Source organism: Macrobrachium rosenbergii, chromosome 37 (genome assembly GCF_040412425.1).
Source record: "Macrobrachium rosenbergii isolate ZJJX-2024 chromosome 37, ASM4041242v1, whole genome shotgun sequence".
NCBI classification, from domain to species: domain Eukaryota; kingdom Metazoa; phylum Arthropoda; class Malacostraca; order Decapoda; family Palaemonidae; genus Macrobrachium; species Macrobrachium rosenbergii.
This window is the reverse complement of record NC_089777.1, coordinates 12,136,937-12,160,856: the sequence shown is the minus strand read 5'-3', so window position 1 is coordinate 12,160,856 and position 23,920 is coordinate 12,136,937. Positions and strand designations below refer to the sequence as shown.

The window sequence follows — 23,920 nt, the reverse complement described above, 5'->3', positions numbered from 1 at the left end:
TTTGTCTTTTTTATTCATCACGTTCCATATTTTCGTGATTCAGTTATATATATATATATATATATATATATATATATATATATATATATATCCAATATATATATATATGAATATAAATCATTAAGGATGAAAAGCCCTTTAGTAATACGTCGCGGCCTATATATATATCCTAAAACTGGGTATCGTCTTTCTCCATAACGTCGTTTCAACAGAAGGCAGATCTGGCGAGGGACCAATGCTGAAGAAGTATGCGGCTAAAGAGCATTCGGAAGGAATGAATGAACTTCACGAAGTTATTGGTGATGCCATCGAAGTTCACTTTCCCGATTGCCATCTATTGTTGCTCAAAGAGACTGACGAAGTGAACGCTGATTTTTTCTAGGGTAAGTATACACACACACACACATATATTCATGTTGTACATTTTTTCTTCACTGAAAACTAAACTGTTAACGAACATTAGTGATTTATTTTACTTTTATTTTCGTTTCAAAGATCTAAATTCTGGCGAGGACCAATGCTGAAAACAGTTTTACTTTTATTTTCGGAAGGAATTTAATTTCTATCCCGAAGGACCTGCAACTGAGAAGCAGTTTATTTTCTTTTATTTGCCTTCAAGGTTTAATTGCTCAAAGACCCTGCAACTGAGAAGTGGTTTATTTTACTTTTATTTTACTTTAAGATCTAATTTTTATCTTCCTGAAAAGGAAACTGTTAACTGAAAAGTGATTTATTTTACTTTTATTTTACTTCAAGATCTAAATTCTATCCCTTGAGGACCCTGCAACTGAGAAACAGTTTTACTTTTATTTTACTTCGAGATTTCATTTCTATCCCCCAAGGACCTGCAACTGAGAAGCAGTTTATTTTACTTTTATTTTACTTCAAGGTTTAATTTCTATCCCCCAAAGACCCTGCAACTGAGAAGTGGTTTATTTTACTTTTATTTTACTTTAAGATCTAATTTCTATCCCCCAATGACCCTGCAACTGAGAAGCAGTTTATTTTACTTTTATTTTACTTCAAGATCTAATTTCTATTCCCCAAGGACCCTGCAACTGAGAAGCAGTTTTTTACTTTTATTTTACTTTAAGATCTAATTTCTATTCCCCAAGGACCCTGCAACTGAGAAGCAGTTTATTTTACTTTTATTTTACTTTAAGATCTAATTTCTATTCCCCAAGGACCCTGCAACTGAGAAGCAGTTTATTTTACTTTTATTTTACTTTAAGATCTAATTTCTATCCCCCAAGGACCCTGCAACTGAGAAGCAGTTTATTTTACTTTTATTTTACTTTAAGATCTAATTTCTATTCCCCAAGGACCCTGCAACTGAGAAGCCGGCCGTTTGTCCTCGTGGATCGTCAGTTGATGACTCAAATGGGAAAAGAGGCAAATGACCTTTCGGACTTCTTCCTCGTAGGTCGGAAGTCGATCGGATGCAGAGCCGTGGTTGTTTACCTGACTAATTCTTCTTACAGCCCTTCAATGAAGTAAAGCACTCAAAGTTTTCCCCGGTTTTTGATACGTTCTATACAGTGACAAGAGGAAATCTAATGTTTTACCCACTTATAAGTAAAAGGATATATGTTTTTATTAAGATCTAACAATGCTTCGTTGGGAATTTCTGTTAATAATCAATAACAGTTACTCTATCCCTCCCTTTCTACTACCTATTTATCCGTTTCTCTCTCTCTCTCTCTCTCTCTCTCTCTCTCTCTCTCTCTCTCTCTCTCTCTCTCTCTCTCTCTCTGTCTTTCCATCCACCCACGGGCAGCTTTCTGCAGAATCTTAACATTTCGAGGTACCCGTACATAAAAGTGCTGGCCATAGGGCTGCCCGGAGGAGAAGGAGACTTCCTCATGAGTCGCGCCTTTCGGAACACCATCCACGCCCTCTACTTCGCCGTGGTCTCCGGCAGCTGGGAAAGAAGGCCTATCGAGGCCAGTACAGGAAATCACTTGGCAACACGTAACAAACATGCAGGTATGTCTTCTTGTTGATTGATTTGTTACAAATCGGCTATGAATCCAAGCACTGGGGCGCTTTCAGCCGTTCGGGGCTCAAGATAATAAGAGGGAGTTGGATTTCTTGACCGGCCAATGAAGAATTAGAGGAATTTATTTCTGGAGATAGAAATTCATTTCTCGTCTTTATGTGGTTCGGATTCCACAATAAGCTGTAGGTCCCGTTGCTAGGTAACCAACTGGTTCTTAGCCACGTAAAATAAGTCTAATCCTTCGGGCCAGACAGAAATAAGTTAAGTATATCTTAGTTTAACCAGATCATTGAGCTGATTAACAGCTCTCCTAGGGCTGGCCCGAAGGATTAGATTTATTTTACGTGGCTAAAAACCAATTGGTTACCTAGCAACGGGACCTACAGCTTATTGTGGAATCCGAACCACATTATGACGAGAAATGAATTTCTATCACCAGAAATAAATTCCTCAAATTCTTCACTGGCCAGTCGGAGAGTCGAACGCTGGACCAACAGCGTGCTAGCCGAGAGCTCTACCCACCCCTTCAATGAAGAACTATTGAGGAAAGGAAGCAGAGTGGAAGTAAAGTAAAAGGCTAAAATAGTGGGTGCAGAGAAGGGCCAAAGAGACATTGCCAACAGCTTGAAGTAATGCCTGCAGTGCAGGAAAGATCACTGAAATGACAGATGGACTTAAACAGAGGGCAAAGGATGTGAGGTCATTCAGTGAAAAAAACTGCTAAAAGGTTTGAAAAGTGTGGGTGCAGAGATTGGGGACCAAAGGTTCTTTAACATACTCAGGACACTGACGGCCAAACAGCTGAAATGAGTCAGATGGATAAAACATAAGTATAAAAAAAACCAAAAACAGCACTAAACAAAATAGAATGTAAAATTTAAAAAAAGGCAAAAAAACAAAAAAACAACAGCAGGCAGAAAAAAAAAAACAAACAACGGCACCAAGACAGCCCTCAGCTGCACAACAGGGACAAGAGCCCACCAACCAGGGACCTGATGGAGGTCATTCACGCTGAACCAGAAATTGACACGACCAATGGTCACACTCCAAGGTTTGAAAAGTGTAATTTGCTGCTCAAAAACTCGACCAACGTCGGAAAACTGCCGCTGCCGCAGTTGTACTGAAGCAAGAAAAATGAACATCAAAACAAAAAAAATTGTTAGGAGCAATCCACAACAGGGAACGGTGGAAAAGGCAAAAAGATGGAAGAAGAAAGAGAATATGAACGGAGGTACACTAAAAGGAATAAAGGGGGTAGCAGCTGCGGCTGAAGGAACGCTGCAAGGAACCTTAAGTAATGCCTACTGGGCACAGCGACAAATAGGTTTCAGAGGCATTTTTTTAACACACCTGCCGAAAGTTTAAAGAATAATGATGAAAATGCACAACAAAACTAGTTTTCAACCACTTTCTTATTTCCATTCAATGTGCCAAATAAAACAACCAGTATTTTCTCACAGGAAGCATAAGGGCGTATCTTCGGTGTCTGTTCTGCGACGCTGGAAGAAGCAAAGTGGTCCTGACGGACTTCTGGTTTCCTAAGTCTGGCTGGAAGCATCAGGGAAATTTCTTTCCCGGTAAGATTTACGAGTTTTGGAATTCTATTTTCTCCCTTGTACCTGCTCGCTTACCAGGTTATTTACAGCACTGACACAGGCACATTTCACTTACATTCCATGATTAAGCTACGGCCAGCTGGAACGTATCTTGCTTGTCACATGACATTACTCATACAATAACTGGAATAATTCACCTTTACAGAGAAATCGTAGAACGCATTCAGTCATTTTCTTACAATTATAATTCAGAGAACGACTTCAATTGCAGCTCTTTCAATAACATCAATTATTCTCCCTAAAATAATTCATAAAATTAATTTAGTCATTCTTCATCGGACTAATCCACTGGATGAATTCACTTTCTCTCTCTCTCTCTCTCTCTCTCTCTCTCTCTCTCTCTCTCTCTCTCTCTAGACTTAGACCAGTTCAAGGACTTCAACGGATACACCTTGCGGATGGCAGTGAAGTCCTTTTTCCCATTCGCCGAATTCATACCGGATACAGATATGCCCGGGACACCGGTCCAGTTCGTCGACTGCCTGGAAGTCCGGATGCTAAGGGAAATGGCTAGGAAATTGAACCTAACGTAAGTCTGAAGTCTTCGTCACCTTTTCATCTTCCAGGTTTATTTTTTGGCCCCCAGGTGGGCTCCATTTACTTGTTTATTTTTATTCAACTTGTTGATCTATATAAATGAAATCACAAGTCCGGGGCTTAGACAGTTATCGAAAATGGGACTTAATGTCTCGGGGATGTTTGGGAACAATTACATTCCTCACTGTGATTATGTTGTCTTCTTTACAATCCAATATCAGCAAGTTGCTGCGTCATTTTGAGTGGTCTGAATAGGTTAGTCCACGGTTTTCAAAAGATTTATTTCCTTGGGTCAAAGTAATGTCCTTAAAATCGTTCACTATCTGGGGTTCATCTTGGAGCTTATTCGATTGAAAAGGACTAGAGGCATTTTGTCTCCTTTGGAACAAATCTTTTAATGGAAAACTGGCGTCACTGCAATTTCAGTGTGGATTATTAACTGTAATTTCAGTGAGGAAGATATAGTGCAATTTCAGTGTGGATTATTAACTGCAATTTCAGTGAGGAAGACATACTGCAATTTCAGAGGAAAATATATTGCAATTTCAGTGTGAATTACTAACTGCAATTTCATACTGCAAGTGGATTATTAAGATATACTGCAATTTCAGAGAGGAAAATATATTGCAATTTCAGTGTGAATTACTAACTGCAATTTCAATGAGGAAGATATACTGCAATTTCAGAGAGGGGGATATACTGCAATTTCAGTGTGGATTATTGTGGATTATTAACTGCAATTTCAAGATATACTGCAATTTCAATGTGGATTATTAACTGCAATGTCAGTGTGGATTATGTGGATTATTAACTGCAATTTCAGTGAGGAAGATATGCTGCAATTTCAGAGAGGAAAATAAGCTACAACTTCAGAGGTAACAAGGATGAGGAAATTAATTCAGCAAAAACTGAAAAAAAATTTTGTTCCTTATGTAACTGCAACAAAACACAAGAGAATAACCGATAACAAAATTAATCTTCAAAGTGTTTCTGCACACGAATCCAAATTATTTTAAATTCAGTAACTTGGAATCCCAGCAAAATTCTTCTTGCACTAGGATTAAACTGACGGGAGTAATGTTCCTACCTAGCCCAGGTTTGAAGAAGGCAAGAAAACAAAAGCTCAAATGAGCAAGTATGCAATAATACCTCAAAGGCCCATGAGGATGTTGGAAATTTGTGGGTACGTTAAAAACGAGTAAAAAAATGAGCCTTAGCTTCTTCGGCGCAATCGAGTTTTCTGTACAGCGAATAATGTTGTATGAAACTCTCAGCACGGCCCGGTGGTGAACTGTGTTTTGGCACCTACAGCGGTGCCAAACGCACGATTATGGCTAACTTTAACCTTAAGTAAAATAAATACTACTGAGGCTAGAGGGCTGCAATTTGGTATACTTGATGATTGGAGGGTGGATGATCAACATATCAATTTGCAGTCCTCTAGCCTCAGTAGTTTTTAAGATCTGATTGCGGACAGAAAAAGTGCGGACGGACAGACAAAGCCATCTCAACAGTTTTCTTTTACAGAAAACTAAAACCAATCTATGCACAGTACTGCATATAAAATGTATAAAAAATATAAGTTCTCTTATCTCTTTTACCAATGAGCAATGCCAAAATTGCTTAAGTGGGCCAGACTTGAATGATGTGTGAGTGTGTATTTGTGTGTTTGTGCAGGGCTTATCAAAGATGTATTACAGCAATTTTGTTATTTATGCTGTATAGCATCCAAAAATTTATGGAATCTACACACCATCTGAAACGCACTGCAAACTTAGGTTTAATAACCTAAGCCTGGCACTGACTGAAAGCTTTGGTAAATATGTAATTCACTATATTTGCTAACACAAACATATTTACCAAATTCCATTATGGGATATTAATCTTATCATGTACTATATAATTAAATTTACCACTACAAGCTCAGTTCATCTGTCTATTACGTTAAACTGCATTTCTATTAGCAACTGTATTAATGTCTGTTGACTATTGCTCTCTCTTGCCCGGTGCATGATTATTGTAATACAAGGATTATCTCTTAATAAAATGTAATTTATAAAATTGTGTTTATCAGTAAACATAGTGCATTTCCTGTTTGCCCAAAGCTGAATCAATCAAACATATTGCATTTCCTGTTTACTCAAAGTTGAATCCATTATTTATGACTGCCTAAGTTGAAGTACAATAATCATGGGTTTTGGACAAGTAAGAATTCGTAAATTTTCGTATGTCATACCCTATAAATAATAATAAGAAATATCCCACAGAGAACAAGAGAAAGGCGAACAAACGCACAGCAAGTGCTTGCTGTACTTGTGCACACGTACACGTACATGTACATATGCACAAACAAACTGAAACGCTGATGAGCAAGAGAAGTTGACACAACATGATGGGGAAGAATATACTGTTACAGCAACATCTGTTCAAGTTTTTCAGCTGTTTGGCATGTCGACTTCAGAAAAGCTTATTTAATATTAAAATCTATGAACTTGAAACAAAAAATAAAAGAAAAATATTTTTAAAATATGAAGTGAGAGAAAATTACAATAATAATCATGCTAAGACAGTCGAATGTGCGCCAGCAAAACAACCAAAACAGCGCAATCAACTCATGAAAGTTACCACCTGATTTTTGTTTTCAAAATTAGGTAGACAAAAGTGGAGTCTGTGTTCGAGATCACACTGTACTTTAATTTCTTATATATTATATATTTAATCTACAATTTTCTTTTCGTATTTTTTGTTTTTTGTTTTTTTGAAGGAGGTCAGATTTAAACACTTATAAATTCTTTGTTACCGTTGGAATTATCCATCAGAAGCAGGGGAGGTGGAAGGGAGTGACAGGGGGGAGGACTCCTGAGTAGTGGAAGAGAACTTTAATCTACGCGCGCGCGCACACACACACACACACACACACACACACACACACACACACACACACACATGCTCAGCCAACGAGAAAATGAAACTTCCATGATGCACTCATGACGCCTTTCTGTCAGCTACGTCAAGGTGATAAAATACGATGTGTAATGACAATTTATACGACGTTGTTTCCAAGCAACTCAAAAGCGATAAACAAAATGACATGTAATGACGTTTTATATAATGTTGCTTTTAAGCAAATAACAGTCGCGAAAGGTCCCAATCACGTGAGGTCCCACCCACCCTTGCCCCCCCCCCCAACTCCCCAATTTGCACTTAATCCCCACTTCAGTGTGCTATATGACTGTTAACAGCATTACCATCATGTTTTCCGCCCGTGCAGCGTTGCCAACCATACAGAGGGCTTTTTATTAATTTTAATTTATTGGAGATAAAAATCCACGCATATTTTTGGGGGCTGCTGTGCTTGCGGATAATTTCGAGTTGCAGAATAGTTTGTAATGTGGATAATCAACGAGGTTACTGTATTACATTTGTTTTGTGAATTTTTAAACATTCATAAAACTCTAAGCGTAAACTCAAGATCATCATATTTTAATTATGGTTTTTCTTGTTCTTATTTAGATTTTTAGTCTGCATTCAAAACAGGTCATTCTCCATTATGCAACTTGACCGTTATGATTGCTCGTTCACTTTGCCAAGTTTCCGATTAGCTGTGTATTCAAATAACTGTGTTCATTTAGCTATGCAGTCAGTTGGCTATGTTCAATTAGCTATGTATTCACTGGGGCTACGAATGCAGTTGCCTGCATATTCAGTTAACTAAGCAATTCACTTAGCTAAGCCCTCTATTAGCTGTTCGTTCATTTAGCTAGTCATTAAAAATAGCTATGTTCAATTAGCTATGTATTCACTGGGGCTATGAATGCAGTTGCCTGCATATTCAATTAACTATGCATTCACTTAGCTAAGCCCTCTACTAGCTATGCATTCAATTAGCCAACTGTTCAATTAGCCATGTCTTCAATCAGCTATGCGTTCAATTAGCCATGTCTTCAATCAGCTATGCGTTCAATTAGCCAACTGTTCAATTAGCCATGTCTTCAATCAGCTATACGTTCAATTAGCCAACTGTTCAATTAGCCATGTCTTCAATCAGCTATGCGTTCAATTAGCCAACTGTTCAATTAGCCATGTCTTCAATCAGCTATGCGTTCAATTAGCCAACTGTTCAATTAGCCATGACTTCAATCAGCTATGCGTTCAATTAGCCAACTGTTCAATTAGCCATGTCTTCAATCAGCTATGCATTCAATTAGCCAACTGTTTAATCAGCCATGTCCTCAGTCAGCTATGCGTTCAATTAGCCAACTGTTCAATTAGCCATGACTTCAATCAGCTATGCGTTCAATTAGCCAACTGTTCAATTAGCCATGTCTTCAATCAGCTATGCGTTCAATTAGCCAACTGTTCAATTAGCCATGACTTCAATCAGCTATGCGTTCAATTAGCCAACTGTTCAATTAGCCATGACTTCAATCAGCTATGCGTTCAATTAGCCAACTGTTCAATTAGCCATGTCCTCAGTCAGCTATGCGTTCAATTAGCTATTTGTTCAATCATGACTCCAATTTGCTAGTTCAATTAGTCAAGTGCCCAATTGGCTATGGATGTCTCGCAAGATGACGGTACATGCCCAACGAGCTAGCCTTCCAATTTGCTAGTTCAAGTACCCAGTTAGCTATGGATCTCTCGCAAGATGAAGGTATATGCCCAACGAGCTAGGCTCCCACGACCCAAAACTCAAATTTCAAATCCCTTCTCCCAAAATAAGGTTCCGGGCATTTATGACCGTGGACGACGAATGGGGTCAACCCATCGGCAACGGTTCGTGGACGGGCCTCGTGAACGCCCTCATGAGAGAGGAGGCCGATTTCGGGACGTGCCTCTTCCCCTCGGCCAAGAGGTACGCCGTCGTCGACTTCACCAGGATGTATGCCTCAGAGCCCTTTCACATCATCACTCACAAGCCTCAGCGCCTGCCGCAGTACCTGGCCATCATTAAGCCTTTCACGTGTGAGTGTCCTTTTCTCAAAGGCTGGTATGCCTACATTTTTTTTTTTTCTCAAAGGCTGGTATGCCTAAATTATTTCTTTAAATTTGTGTTTTTTTTTCCCAAAGTCTGGTATGCCTAAATTTATTTCTTTAAATTTGTGTTTCTTTTTCTCAAAGGCTGGTATGCCTAAATTATTTCTTTAAATTTAATGGTTTTTTTTTTTCTTAAAGGCTGGTATACCTAAATTTATTTGTTTAAATTTAAGCGTTTTTTTAAAGGTTGGTATGCCTAAATTTATTTCTTTAAATTCAAGTTTTTTTTTCTTAAAGGCTAGTATGCTAAATTTATTTCTTAAAATTTTAGTGTTTTTTTTTTTCCTCAAAGACTGGTATGCCTAAATTTATTTCTTTATATTTAGGTGTTTTTTTTCTCTCTCAAAGCCTGGTTATGTCTAAATTTCTTTAAATATATGTGTTTTTCTTCTCAAAGGCTGATATGCCTAAATTTATTTCTTTAGATCTGAGTGAGGTTTTTTCTCACAGACTGGTATGCCTAAATCTATGTCTTTGATTTTTTTTTCTCAAAGGCTGGTATGCCTAAATTCATTTCTTTAAATTCAAGTGTTTTTTTCCTCAAAGGCTGTATGTCTACACTTTTTCTTTAAATTTATCTTATACTTCATAACGCAGATATGGAAATTCACACGCAGTTTTCTTCTTTCTGGGGGTGGGGTGGGGGGTATTATATTCCATGCCTTTAACAAGGGTATATCCAGCATACCCAGCTATAGGGCATGTTTTTCTTGCGTGCTGCTTCTGATTTTGACCTTCATTCCGTTGCAATTGTTTATGGCAGCCTCTCTCTCTCTCTCTCTCTCTCTCTCTCTCTCTCTGCATCAAAGAATTTTGTTTGTGTCTTCTTCTCTCTCTTTCTCTCTCTCTCTCTCTCTCTCTCTCTCTCTCTCTCTCTCTCTCTCTCTCTACATCAGAGGACACTATTTGTGTTGTTAGTTTACAGTGTCTTAGTTTATAGTATCTCTCTCTCTCTCTCTCTCTCTTTCTCTCTCTCACATGCAATCAACTATCCCCACGAAATGAAAAGAAAGAACGGGGAATTAAGGTAAAGATTACAACAGTACAAGAAAGCAAGTGACCAAACAGAGGCGACTCACAGAACTGCACAAACCAATCGAATTCTTTGTCCCTCAAACGATTATTTGCAAAGATCGTGTCTTTGGTGTCCACGGGAAGAAACGTCCTTCCGAAATAAAAATATGAGAAATAAAAATAAACGGAATAAAAATAAGATGTCGACTGCCCGCAATGACTAACTCATAGGCATCTGCTTGTCATACATAGGGCGCTTTATTTCAATCTTATTACTTCCATGTCTTCCACCTTCCTTGGTAGTCTATCCTAATAAGAATATAATAGAATACCAAGCGCTGGGACCTATGAAGCCATTCAGCGCTAAAAGGAAAATTGACAGTAAAAGGTTACAAAGGTGTAACGGGAAAAGAAAAACTCAAAGTTGCACAATGAAATCATTGTTAGAAGCGGGTGGAAAGTAAGATGGGAGAGGGAGCATATGAATGGAGGTACAGTAAAAGGAATGAATGGGGTCACAGCTAGGACCCGAAGGGACGCTGCAAAGAACCTTAAGTAATGCCTACAGTGCACCCCACCTGAGGTGCACTGACGGTACTACAACGCCCCCCCCCCCCTTAGGGGATCCTAGTGAGAGTTGGAAAAGTAGGTAAAGCAAAAATAAACAAACTGTCATCCCATCAACCGTGACAGAATTCGAATCGGTCACTCTTGGGTCGACACAGACGGACGCCTTATCCGTTAGGCTACTTGGAATTGAATATCAAGATGCACCATAAATTAATGTGACTTTTTCCTAGTCAAAATTGTGACTTTTTCCGTGACTTTATTTCCGGCCACCTAATTTTTAAACCATGTTGATACAGTGTAAGTACAGGTTGCCCATAAAAATGCACAGATGAAGAAATTCGAAATTCTGTCACTGCTCTCAAACTCCAACTCCTACAAAAGTACCAGGCCTTTAGTGTGTTTCATGAAAACGCTGTGATATGACGTAGCATGACGATGCTTATCATCATTAGCAAATATTCATTTGGAAGATGCTAAAAAGGTCTTAAACTTTCTAGGGGAGCTTCCACATAAGACAGTGCTAGTAAATGAAAATGGTACAATGGTCTCTGCACACTCCAACAATCGAAGATGGCAAACACTGAAAATCATAAGCAGAGCATGCACTGAAATGAACATGATTATGAAACAACTGAAATCTACAAGAAAAACGATTTCTACAATTTCATTCACTTAGACGATACAATACAGCCCTAAAATGGAAGACAGCAGTACCTGCAAAAATCCAAAACTGTGAAAAATGTAGATACTGCAGTTTTCCCTTGCCTTATTACCGATTTTGCAGATACTGCAAATGGGACCCCCCCTAAATAAAGCACTGAAGAATCATTTTGAAACTGCAGTAACTTGTGTATTATTTTTTCACAAGCCCAATAGGTGGCATATCTCAATTTCGAAAACTTTGCAGATACTGAAGTTTTCCCATTTTTGGGCAGAACACTGTAAATATGATTTCCATAATTCTCACCTGACGACTCCTTTCCAGTGACCATGTGGGTTGCTATAGTGGCGAGCAGCATGGCTGTTGGCGCATCCCTCTGGTTCCTACACAAAGGATGGTTGAAGCTGTCCACGCTGAGAGCCCCCAGGCGGGCGCAGCTCACGGATTCTCCTGATACATCCGGCATGACATATGCCCTCTTCTATACTTGGAGCCTCCTGCTCCAGCAAACCCCATTCCAGTATCCTACGGACTCCTACGGCAGGGTGAGTTTTCGTCCACCATCTGTTGACGGTTATCAAAGGCTAGTTGCTTTTTTTTATTTGATTTTTATGAAATATTGACTGTCAGGACAAACTGGGGCACATTTGGCCATTCACCGCTTAAGACATTGACAAGTGGGAGTTGGTGTGGTTGGAAAGCAAGGTAAAGAGATCCATTAAATAAAGGATGTGAAGTACAAAGATCTAAAGGTGGAACTGGGAAAAAACCACACAGCTGCACTGAGAAGTAATTGGTAGAGGGGTTGAACTGAAAGACTGAAGAAAGGAAGTGGGAATAAAATTAAAGTAAAAGGATCAAAAGTGGGCCGATGGGACGATGCAAACAAGATACAGTGCCCTTCGTGAGGTTCCCAGGGTTTAGTAGGTGACTGTTGATTTTCCCCGATGTATTTTGGAGTCAATTCAATTACAGTTATTGGTGTGTGGTGGTGTAATTTTGAAAAATTACAAGTGAAAAATGGAAAGGCTTAAAAGGTACATGAAAATGATGAGTCATCAAATCGGATCATGACTGCCATCACAAAATTCTACGTAATACACAAAAAGTTAAAAAATGAAAAACCATGGATGACATCAATAAAAATGAGGTAATACATTAGTCTCAAAGTGCTTCAAAAAGAGAATTTTGAAAAAAAAAAAATGAGGTACTACATTAGTCTCAAAGTGCTTCAAAAAGATAATTTTGAAAAAAAAAAATTTATAAATACATTAGTCTCAAAGTGCTTCAAAAAGATACTTTTGAAAAAAATGAGATAATACATTAGTCTCAAAGTGCTTCAAAAAGATCGTTTTGAAAAAAAAAATATAGAAGGAAGAGACCTAATAAGAGGTCACCAAAATTCGGGATAACCAAATTACTATCAACTGACACACGTCATGAAGAATAAACAATAGCTAACACGACTTGAAATGGAGAAAACTAGGAAGTGAATTAAATGACCTTTGCGGAGATGCCGAAACCGCTACAATTTCTCTCTTACCTTCACAGATATGGGTAACTTGCTGGATGATATTTAGTTTTCTCATCACGACTGTTTACAAGTCAGCCCTGTTTGTCAGTCTGCTGGTACCCCAGATGAGCGAGCCTATCGACTCCATCCCCCAACTCCTGAAGCAGCGTGGGTGGACGTGGGGCATGGAGCCTGACTACAGCGTGGGCTGGCAGTTCCTGAAGGAGAGCACGAATCCTGACAACCAGAAGATTGGAAAGGCGTTAGAGGTAAGGCTCTCTCCCAAATCTCTCAATATCATCATTATTATTATATTAGTCAGAATGAGTGAGCTTTCTTATGAAACAAGTCTGACAGTCCAGTTTCGAAAACACATACTCAGATATGAAAAAGAAAAACAGAGAAAAGAATATCACAAATGTACTACAAATAAAAAAATAGAAAAAGTAAAAAATCAAATAAACATAGACACAGAACTCATAAGTAGTGTGGAATTACATCAAACTGTCAGCAGCAATTTTTTTAAGGAAATTTTTCACGTCTTTTGGCAACCTTATCAACTTAAACCTTCAATCCATATCTGTCTCGAACTGCCATGGTGTTTACTTTCAGTTGCGTAAGTAATGCACACTCAATAGAGGCTGCAATTTTGTTTGCAAAGCATCAATAGTAAGATACTGTATATATATATATATATATATATATATATATATATATATATATATATATATATATATATATATATATATATATATATATATATATATATATATATATATATATATATATATATATATATATATATATATATACAGTATATCTAGTCCTGAAATCCCCAATTCATTAGGGACATTTGATCCCCAGAGGGGCTAGTACTAAACAGGTGAAACATTGATCCCCGAGGGGCTAGTATTAAACACGGCAAAACAGTTGAGAGGAATCACTGTTTCGCCGTATTTAGTACTAGCCCCTCGGGGATCAATATTCCTAAGTGAATTGGTGATTTCACGAATTCCTGAAAATTTCAGGGATTTCATTGAAATCCTGAAATCCCTGGCTTCACAATCTTACTGTAAATATATATATATATATATATATATATATATATATATATATATATATATATATATATATATATATATATATATATAATACATTATATAATACATAAAAAATATATATGTATATACATCTATAGTCCCTCAATTACCTGCATATACACAATCCACAACTCATCATTATCTGCATGCAACTGCAGCCCCCCAAAATATACATGGATATATACACAAAAAAGAAATTACTAAAAAGCCTTCTGTTTGGTTTGCATTGCTGTACTGGCAGAAAAAAGTGATGGTGACAATTCATATAGCACAATGAGAAAGTGGAATGTTGGCGGGGGGGCAGGAGAGCTGAGTGTAAAGGCCTTAGAAAGACTTCATCTGCTTGGCAGCTTTCATGACTGTTACTGGCTCAAAAGCAACAGTGTCATAAAAACAATTTTGTTTATTGCATTTGAGTGACTGACAGAGATGCATCATGAGTACAAAAAGTCACAGAAGTCTTATGGTTGGGAGAGTACCTGTATGCTCAGGTACATCATTTTGTTTACTGCATTTGAGTTTCTGACATAGATCAATCACGAATATGTCATAGAGGTTCCCTTCTCTCATTGGCTGTCTGCAGAGACACAAGTGCACTAGTTCCACTGTTGCTTCCACTTAGATGGTTTCTGTGTGGTACCTCATATCGCAAAGCATTCTGCTGATTTTGTGGGTGTCCCTGTAGCATTGCAGGTGTTGTTTTTCTTGTGTGCTGTGCTGTGTGTTTTGTGTGAGGCCCCACAACCTCCTAAGAGGGCCAGAAAGGTGCTGACCATTCCCAAGCTGGAACTCAAGAGGATTGAGACCAGCTGGTCCACGACCTCTATCATGGGCACGTATGGCGTACCAAGGTCTATCTTGCAAGACATCAAGAATGCAAAAGAGAAACTGCAGGGATAATTGGTCAACTTTAGGAAGACTTCCAGGAGTGAGGTCTTGCAAGGTCACGGCCAAGCCCCACCACGAGAAGGCTAAATTGTCAACCTTGATCTGGTTTCATCAGCAAAGGTCAGCTGAGGTGTATGTACATAATGCTGGGTTGAAGGTGGCTGCTACAGTTCGCAGGTCTGCATGGGGTTGCAGGCTTTAAGATGTCCAAGAGTTGGCTATTTCATTTCAAGATTCGACATGGGGTTTCAGCAAACACTGAAAGACTTACTGAAAAAAGAAGGCTTTGTTTGTGTCAAATCAACACAAAAAAACTGGTCTATTCTATCACTCCTTGCCCACTAACACCTTGGCTGACGAAAGGGAAAAGAATTTACCTAGTCTAAAGCTCTCCAAAAGTGTGTTTGCTGCGTTATGTGCAAATGTTTCTGGTAGCCACTCTGCAACCCTGTTGTAGTTGGACATGTGAAGCAACCCTATGCTCCATGTGTCTTGATGGATAGTCTCTTAGCGATTGGGTATCATACAGCTGATAGGTTCCATGACCACTTTTGTAAGGAGATTATTTGTCATTAGACTCAAGACCTTGGCATTGCTAGATACCAGGTGAGAGCCTACCACACACTACCCTTGGACCAAGGTGTTATTGTTGCAACAAAACCGGTATATTGGAGGAAGGTCCTTGAGGAGATGGTGGTGCTGTTCAAGGATGAGGATGATAGGGAGTAAGGCTTGGATACATGGGGCCATCCACAACTTAGCAGATGCTTGGAAGTGTGTCACCTTGCAGACCTTGGAGTATGCATGGTATTGTATCCTGAAGGTAAAAAAAGGCCTGATCAATTTCCAAGGTTTTGATGTCAACAACTTTCATGCCTGGCTCAAGAAAGAAAAGGACAACATTTACAAGGATGATGTATGAGAGTTGCTTGCAATGATGGTGGCAATCCTGGCTCCCACCTGTCATCCAACAATGAGATAGCTTCTAGCTGGTGTCCAACAATGAGATAGCTGCATGTGAGATAGAGGAAGAAGCCCCTGGAGACGATGACAATACTGATGACAATTTGAACATACAGCAAAGCCCCACCTACAAGGAGATGTGGAGGCTCTTGGACAACTTCAAACAAGCCACTGGAGAACCTAAACATCAACCACAGCTGTTTTGCCAGGCCCCTGGAGTTGGCTGAAGAAGCTATAGAAATTCAGCAGCTGGTGACTGCAAAGCTGAATCAGTGTTCTTTTCATCAGAGTACGCTCAACAGCTTCTTCAGACCCCCGAACCCTATGCATCCAAGCCTATGCCATCCACTACTTAGGTTGCTCTCACTTATCTCGAAAACACAAGCAACACTTCAACAGTCTTTGCTGACCTGCCAGGTTCTTCCAGCTGGGAATCTGATGTCCCACCTGCCTCTTAAAGACCCTCTACAAACCTCACCACTTCTTCCACCCAGTTCACCACTCTGATTTCCTGGATGAGCAGGAGGCAGAGGAGATGGGGGAATGAGGACTTGTAAATCCTCCTTGCAAGTTTTTCAAGTCTGGCCAATATACACTGCTTCACAATTGCTTACACGTTTTTATTTTTTGTACAGTACTGTTCTGTTATTTGGTGTTGTATATAAGCACATACAGTACTGTGTAGTGACCACAGGAAAAGAAAAAGGTTAAGATCTTGTCGTTTTACATCCTCAGAGTTTTTTTAATGTACTCTACCTGCAAATATACTATGTCAAGAAGGGCTTTGTAAGTACTACTGCAGATAATTAAGGGAGTACTTGTGTTGTTGTGTTGTTGTGTTGTGTGTGTGTGTGTGTGTGTGTGTGTGTGTGTGTGTGTGTGTGTGTGTGTGTGTGTGTGTGTGTGTGTTCATTTAGACTTTAGGCACTGAAGTGGCTAGTGTATTCCAAAAGTGCAAAAAATCAAGTTAGAGGGTATTGTGTCTAGTACAATTACTGTACATATGTTTTTAAAAAATGTTTTTAAGTCTTATTACCTACAGTATATCTGCATCTCCAGGTACGACCTATAGCAGAGGAAATGAAGCTAGTGAGCAAAGGAAAACATGCTTTTTTCACCTGGAATAATTATGTGAAGAGTTTTATCGCAGCAGAGTGCACAGATCGAAATGGCTACACTCCCATGTACATCAGTCGGCAATATTACCTGGAAACCAGTGGGGCTTACTGGGGTACCCGGTTAGTATATTAATGAAGGATGACATTATGGTACAAAATAATGTTATGAATATAAAGTGCTTGAAGAGCACATCTCCAGCAATGATTAAGGAATTTGTTATTCTGAAATCAAATTACTTATATGGACTTTTGTACTTATCAGCTTCATTATTATCACTTTATTTTTATTGCTATGCATCATTTTAGATGGGATACATTTTTAAACAAATCTCTCGATTTAATCTCTCAAGTTAAATACTAAGTGTAAAGAACACCCTGGTTTAGATTAGTAACTAAGTGGAACTGCCATTAACACTAAGGTATGTAGACAATATTAAAGTGCAGGCTATAATATAAGGTCTTGGCTACTTAAGACTGCTGCTTATCAGAAAGCCAGACCCCTAAAGTGTTTGTTAAGCTGGGGTGCTACTGTATACTAGAAACATACTAGGATCCAGGTACATCTTAGCATCTGATCAACCCTTTGCGGGGTTGCTTAGTCCAACCCTAAACAAAATTTCATTGAAATACAATGACTTTCAGGATATTTCACAGACTGACAAGCACGGGTAAAGACTTGAACTTCATCCAATTCTTACAGGCAGAGATAATGGTTAACTCTCTTATTTAACTCGCAACTGAATCATGGTATAAAAAAACTGTTTACTGAGTTGGTCCTAAGATCAACAACTCAAATCCTTGATTAATTTCGTTGGTATATGGGATTACTGTCCTTGTGAGCTGGGTTGGTGGGTATTTCAGAACATACACCTCTACCTGCTGAGTTATCAGTGGCCACTGCCTTGCTTCCCTAGGTCTTACTTGGGTGGAGATGAACTTTGGGCCCTGCTCATATGAATATATATGCTAGGAAGAATGGTTCTGAGGTCCAATGGTTCTACCTGCCGAGTCATCAGCACAATTGGCTGGTTCACCTTGGTTTTAGTTGGTTATAGCTTGAGTAAAGAGGGGGGGCTTAGTTGCTCATCACATAAGCACAGGCTCGGTATCTAGGACACTGTGGACCAACGTGGTAACCTGCCCCTTGCCCCTGCCGCTCATGAGCAATCTTTAACCTTCGAGCCTCAACTTAATTAAGTCATATTCTTGCCTGAGGAAAACAAAGTTTATATTTCTTATTAGACACAGTAACTCAGTCGGAATATCCCTGTTCACCGGCTGAAAATCTTTACTTTCGAGAAGTGTCACTTTCTTTCCAAGTAAGAGCAATAATTGCAAAGAACTAGAATTACGAATCAAAGCCCATGGCAGGAATTTGTAACAAGTAAAAGTATCGAACGTTCTGGTAAAAGTAAACTATTGTGCACCATAAAATGTACTGCGCAATATAAGAGTATCTTTTTATATGACTTCATACTGTCACTGCTTATTTACTCTTATTTCTGAATTTATTAAATTATTCTCACAGTATTCGCCTCCCCTCCCTTTTTTGGGCTATTTGCCATTTCCAAACTTATCTCTCTTTTAGTTGACTGAACGACTCTTCTCTATACCTTCTCTCTCTTCCTTTTTTTGTAAGATTTGTAAAAAAAAAATTAACTTGTCTCTCAAATTTCTAGTAATGGTGGTTTTCATGAGTCATGACAGGTACTGTGGACCGTTTCATTCTCATGGAATAATATTATAAAGTTATATTTTAGTTATCCTAGAATTAGAAGTCTGAATATTTTCTTTACTGGCAAGAATTTTTTATTTTAGAAAATGGGATTTTACGGGCAAACTACACTGGGAGTCTCTCTCGCTCTCTCTCGTCTACTGTTGCGAAAGACATAACATGCAGCATAAATAAGCGCGTGGTTCGAAGGCAATTCTTGTCCTTGTCTTCCACTTAAACGTAAACGACCTCTCTCTCTCTCTCTCTCTGACTTCTGTGAACCTCAGCTCTCAAAACCTCACGAAATAATGATCGTTCGACAGGAGTAAAACTATAAATAAAACACTTTTTGTCTCTCACGGGAAATCCGACACAATTCATCAGATGCAAATTCGAACGTCAAAACTGGGAATAACACCTCTGGGAGAGTCGACATACACTTTAGATCCATGTAATGTACTGAGGTGACACAAAGTAGCGTCAAGGGTTTTTCCAAGTTGAAAAGCAATCCGAGATGTTTTTACGCTAGATCCCAAATGCGAGCTTTTGCTGCGCATTACAATTCGCGCACAAATAAAATTCTTAAAATTAATTAGTATCCCTGCATACGGATAGGTTCACGAATATTTTACATTTGTTTTCTAATACACATTAAAAAAGTAACATTTACCCATTTTTGCTATTCTCAAAGCTTTCTTATTCAACAACAACTACTACTGTAGTAACATTTTTCAGTGCAATCCCACTTCTATCTCTTATTTCTGTTCATGTTTACAGTAAAGGAGCACCTTTCCTGCGCACAATTATTGACATAAAGCAGCACCTCTTTGAAGGACGCATTCTAGATGTCTGGCTGAACCAGATATTTCGAGAGACAACCAAACGTGCAAGAGACAAAAATGGCCCCAGTTCCTATAGCCAGGTAAGTAATGGGACCTCCATTAGTTGGAAGCTGTTACCTTTTTGTTTGTGAATACTATTAACAGGCAATAAGGACGGACATCGTGAAATGAGAATGTGAAATATGTTATGCGTACCACTACAGTGACTTACTAATCAAGGGAGGTGTAACACAAGCCTGTTTTCTGTCAGATTGCCATACAGTTCCAACAGTGTGCTCTTGTGACACTGCCTATACAATGCATCTGGGTGTCATCTTATGATGAGATGAAAGACTGAAAGACAACAGTCAATCAAAGACAGAACCAAACCTTACAAACAATAAAACCAGACTCACAACAAGCACACACACTGAGACACAGACAGAGAAATATACTCAAAGCCACCAGCTTAGAGACTAATAGAGACTGATGAGTGATGACATACTAACATAAAAAAAAAGGGACAAGCTTCCTCCTAATGTAGCCCTCTCAATGCATACCCAACAGGACGACGGGATGCAAGTGGTACTAAATTTGAACCACCTTCAGGGAGCCTTCTACGCCTTCTTCCTCGGAATGATACTGGCGGTGCTGGTTCTGATGTTGGAGTGCTTACAGAAACTGTGTTTGTCTGGCAAGTAACAAGATAACTAAGATACTGGCGAGATCAAGATACCAGATCTTTTACACTCGCAACGATCACGAGCCCTGTTACTGCTGAGAAAACAATTTCAGTTACTAGAAACCTCAACATCCCAGTTACTGAAAGACACCTGGCCACCAAATCCAGACATTGGCAAGATCAAGATATCTGCTGTTGCCAATAAATTAACAAACAAGTCACAAGAACTGACAAGATTTAGTTTAGTTAAGTTTATGAAATATTGGCTGTCAAGTTAAGCACTGTGGCACTACCAGTGTGACAACCCCCGGTGCACTACCAGTGTGACAACCAGATCGTTCACATTGGTAGTGTCTAGAGGTCTGTTACTGGCAAGTAATCAACAAATGAATCACAGATACTGTCAAGATCAAGACTTCTGCAACCTGTACAGTGGCGAGGTCAAGATATGTCACTGTCATCCTCAACACTACTCTGAACCATTAATTCCAAGGATCATATTTGCACAAAAAATATTATGGCACAATAAAGACGCTTTGAAGATTGCTTTTTACAACCTATTACTCCAAGCATATAAAAATCCAAATAGAAACTGTTTATTTTGAGAGGGCTGCTATTATCCACCTCATACAAATAGACAGGGTGTACCAGAAAATGTATACTTTGTTTAACTGCATTATCTGTTGTGGTTATAAGAAAGGGAAGTACATATATTTATATGAATATTAACATAAACACTCATGGTTTAATTCAGCCAGTAACTCTGGAATTAGCTTAGCCTAAATGTTCATGTGCTGATAGAAAATATGTCATCATTAGTCACCAAAGGTGTGGTTATTGAAAAAGTAACCTATTCGTTTTTCGGAAGTACCCGGCTATGAGTTTTAAACTTAGATATTGGAAGTATGTTATGCAATCATTTCATGTAGCTTCTATTTTGTAATGGATCTGCCATTAAATCGAGAACGTCTGATGGTTCCATGTGTGGGGGTATGGTATGTAGCTGTCTCTCTCAAATGTTAACATTTGAGACATATAAAGCACCCGTTAACGATGCCTCGCCCTGGCAAATGTTCTGCATTGGCTTATATGTGTACCTGCTTGGCCAAAGGTGCTCCACAGAAAGAACACAAGGTCATGTTCTAGAAGTGGGGAGGTTTCACAAATTGTTTATATACTTTTCCACTTGTACTTATTGCATTCGTGACCGCTCACGGACAGAATGAAATTAAAGTTAAGGAAGAAACATCTGTGTACACCTAAAGGCACGTCCAAACGGTCAAGAGATAAGTTGAAAACATTAAATAATGTATTCACTGTTGCCGACAAGGATGGCAAAGAAAATTACTGGCTGCGTCACGACCATTACTGCCCCAAGGTGGAGTGTGTGGCGACGGGTGTTCGGGGATCCTGACTAGCGTTCGCCTGAATTTATTCCCTTAATAAATAACCAGTAATTTATATGCATGTAAAGTCACTCAAAAATGTTTTGCAACATGTTCCAGAAGTTTTCGTTCACCTAACAGTAATTTGTTCTTTTGATATTTACAAGGAAATGTAATTTTCCTATGTGACTTTGGTTATTAATCATACTGTTAACAATATAAAAAAGAATGGCAGGTGAAAAATTCATATTACGAAAAATGACGTAACATTTTGAAAAATTTCACTTCAGATGATTGGGCAAAAGAGTCAAAGAAGAAACTATATTTCGAATCCAGATAAAAGCTTATTGACTAATAAAATAATATTGAATAATCATCAATGAAATTATATATAAATAAAGAAAGAAAGAATTCAACCATTATCGTTGTCAAAAACAAAAAAGAAAAAATCTCATAACGTCGTATGTTATCGTGTGACACCACATTCAGGCAGGAGAAGTTTAAACTCTCGTCACGTGCACCGATAAGATGGGCAACAGACTAAGCCGCACCACAATCATTAGCTTGCATAAGACTAATGTTTCTATTGTAGATATTGCTCGGCAGCTTAGCGTAAATAAAACAACCATGTATAGAGGGATACAACAACAGAGAGAACGAGGAAACATAATAAATTCATTGTAAAAACTGGAAGACAACCCCATTGTTGCACTACGTTAAAGATCATCATCGGATGATCACTTAAGGAACTCCGCCTAACTCCCCCCTGACAACCGATGTTGCTATAAAGAGAGAACATTAGGCTCTCCCTTCAAGTTGCTGCTCAAACCATCCGTAACAGGCTACATGAGACCAAGATATTATTTCATCATACTCCTGTCAAGAAACACTTCATATCAGCGAAACACAAAGAATAGAGGCTAGAGTTTGCGTTATAATATAATCCAGTGGCCGATGATTTCTGTACGAGTCATCTTTTGCGATGAGGAGAGACATTCTCCACTGATGAGCATGGTAGTCTTCTTCACTGCTGGCATTTAGCATTAACTAAATTAATGTTGAACTTCTAGCTAATTTTAATTCTTTAGAAACTTAGATAATAAGAAATACAAAAATAGGCGTTATATATTCAGTTAACTTCATAAGAGGCATCAAAATGATAGGCCTAAGTAGCAATGAAAGAAATGAGAAATTACATGATAATATATATTATATATATATATATATATATATATATATATATATATATATATATATATGTATGTGTGTGTGTGTGTGTGTGTGTGTGTGTGTGTGTGTGTGTGTGTGTGTGTGTGTGTGTGTGTGTGTGTGTGTGTGTGTATGTGCGATTATATTCTATGTATTAAAAATAGACGTTAAATCTGTTAGTCTAGTTCAGTATATTTTATATTAAGTTTCACTAGGTCACAATATACATAGGATTAGTCATTCAAAAATTTAATTAATAATAATGTGAAGCAAATCTTTACAAAAGTCGTATTTGTTGATGTTAATAAGACTAACAATTCAACTTGTAACAGTCGTAGGCCTATGTCTACAAAGTTCACACATATGAAGGAGATAAAACAACGATAGTGATGGCAGTTGGAGATGAAAATATTAAAACATAAGAACAGCGATGACCTCTGAAGTATTATAGTAATCATCCTTTAATTAAGTAAAATATGACAACAGTAAGCAGTATCAGAAAAGCCCTGTTTAAGGTGAAACTGCAGGTAATTTCTCGGACCCACCACTAGTGTTCAGTTGTTTCACGCGCTTACAACTGAGTTGCCAAATAGCGCCAGATATCGCTATTATAAGCTGTTGTCCGAAAAGTTTTGAAGTATGTTGCAAAACTTTTTTGAGTGATTGTACATACATAACTAGATATTCTCATAACAAAAAAATTAAAAGCAATAGTCTATGTAACTACAAATAAGTCAGTCTCAATATTCCTTGTAACAAAAGCTTAAATGTTAACTTGAGTTGAATAATCATGATGTATTAAAATATAAATTATATATATATATATATATATATATATATATATATATATATATATATATATATATATATATATATAACCAGTGCCCACATGCATCACTGACATAACTTAAAAACAAGACATGATAGCATAAAAAATAGGTTCTAGGCCTACATACCGCCTAGCATCTCTAATGGCAAGCAAGAAACAGCATCACTGTGAAGGTGGTATCACAATTGTTCAACAAACTGCATTTTCTTAACATGTTTAGCTACTCTGGTGTTTCCGGAAGTACTGGTGAGAGAAGTTTTCTAA

General features: G+C 38.3%; 1 protein-coding gene across 1 annotated transcript; it reads left to right on the top strand.

Moving 5' to 3' along the window:
• The first annotated feature begins 12,978 nt into the window (after positions 1-12,978).
• On the top strand, positions 12,979-20,253 carry LOC136825114 (uncharacterized). The gene is made up of 4 exons (XM_067081157.1): positions 12,979-13,216; positions 16,958-17,136; positions 19,508-19,652; positions 20,119-20,253. The coding sequence occupies exons 1-4, from the start codon at positions 13,004-13,006 to the stop codon at positions 20,251-20,253; spliced, it is 672 nt and encodes a 223-aa protein (XP_066937258.1). The 5' UTR covers positions 12,979-13,003.
• Positions 20,254-23,920: the final 3,667 nt, after the last annotated feature.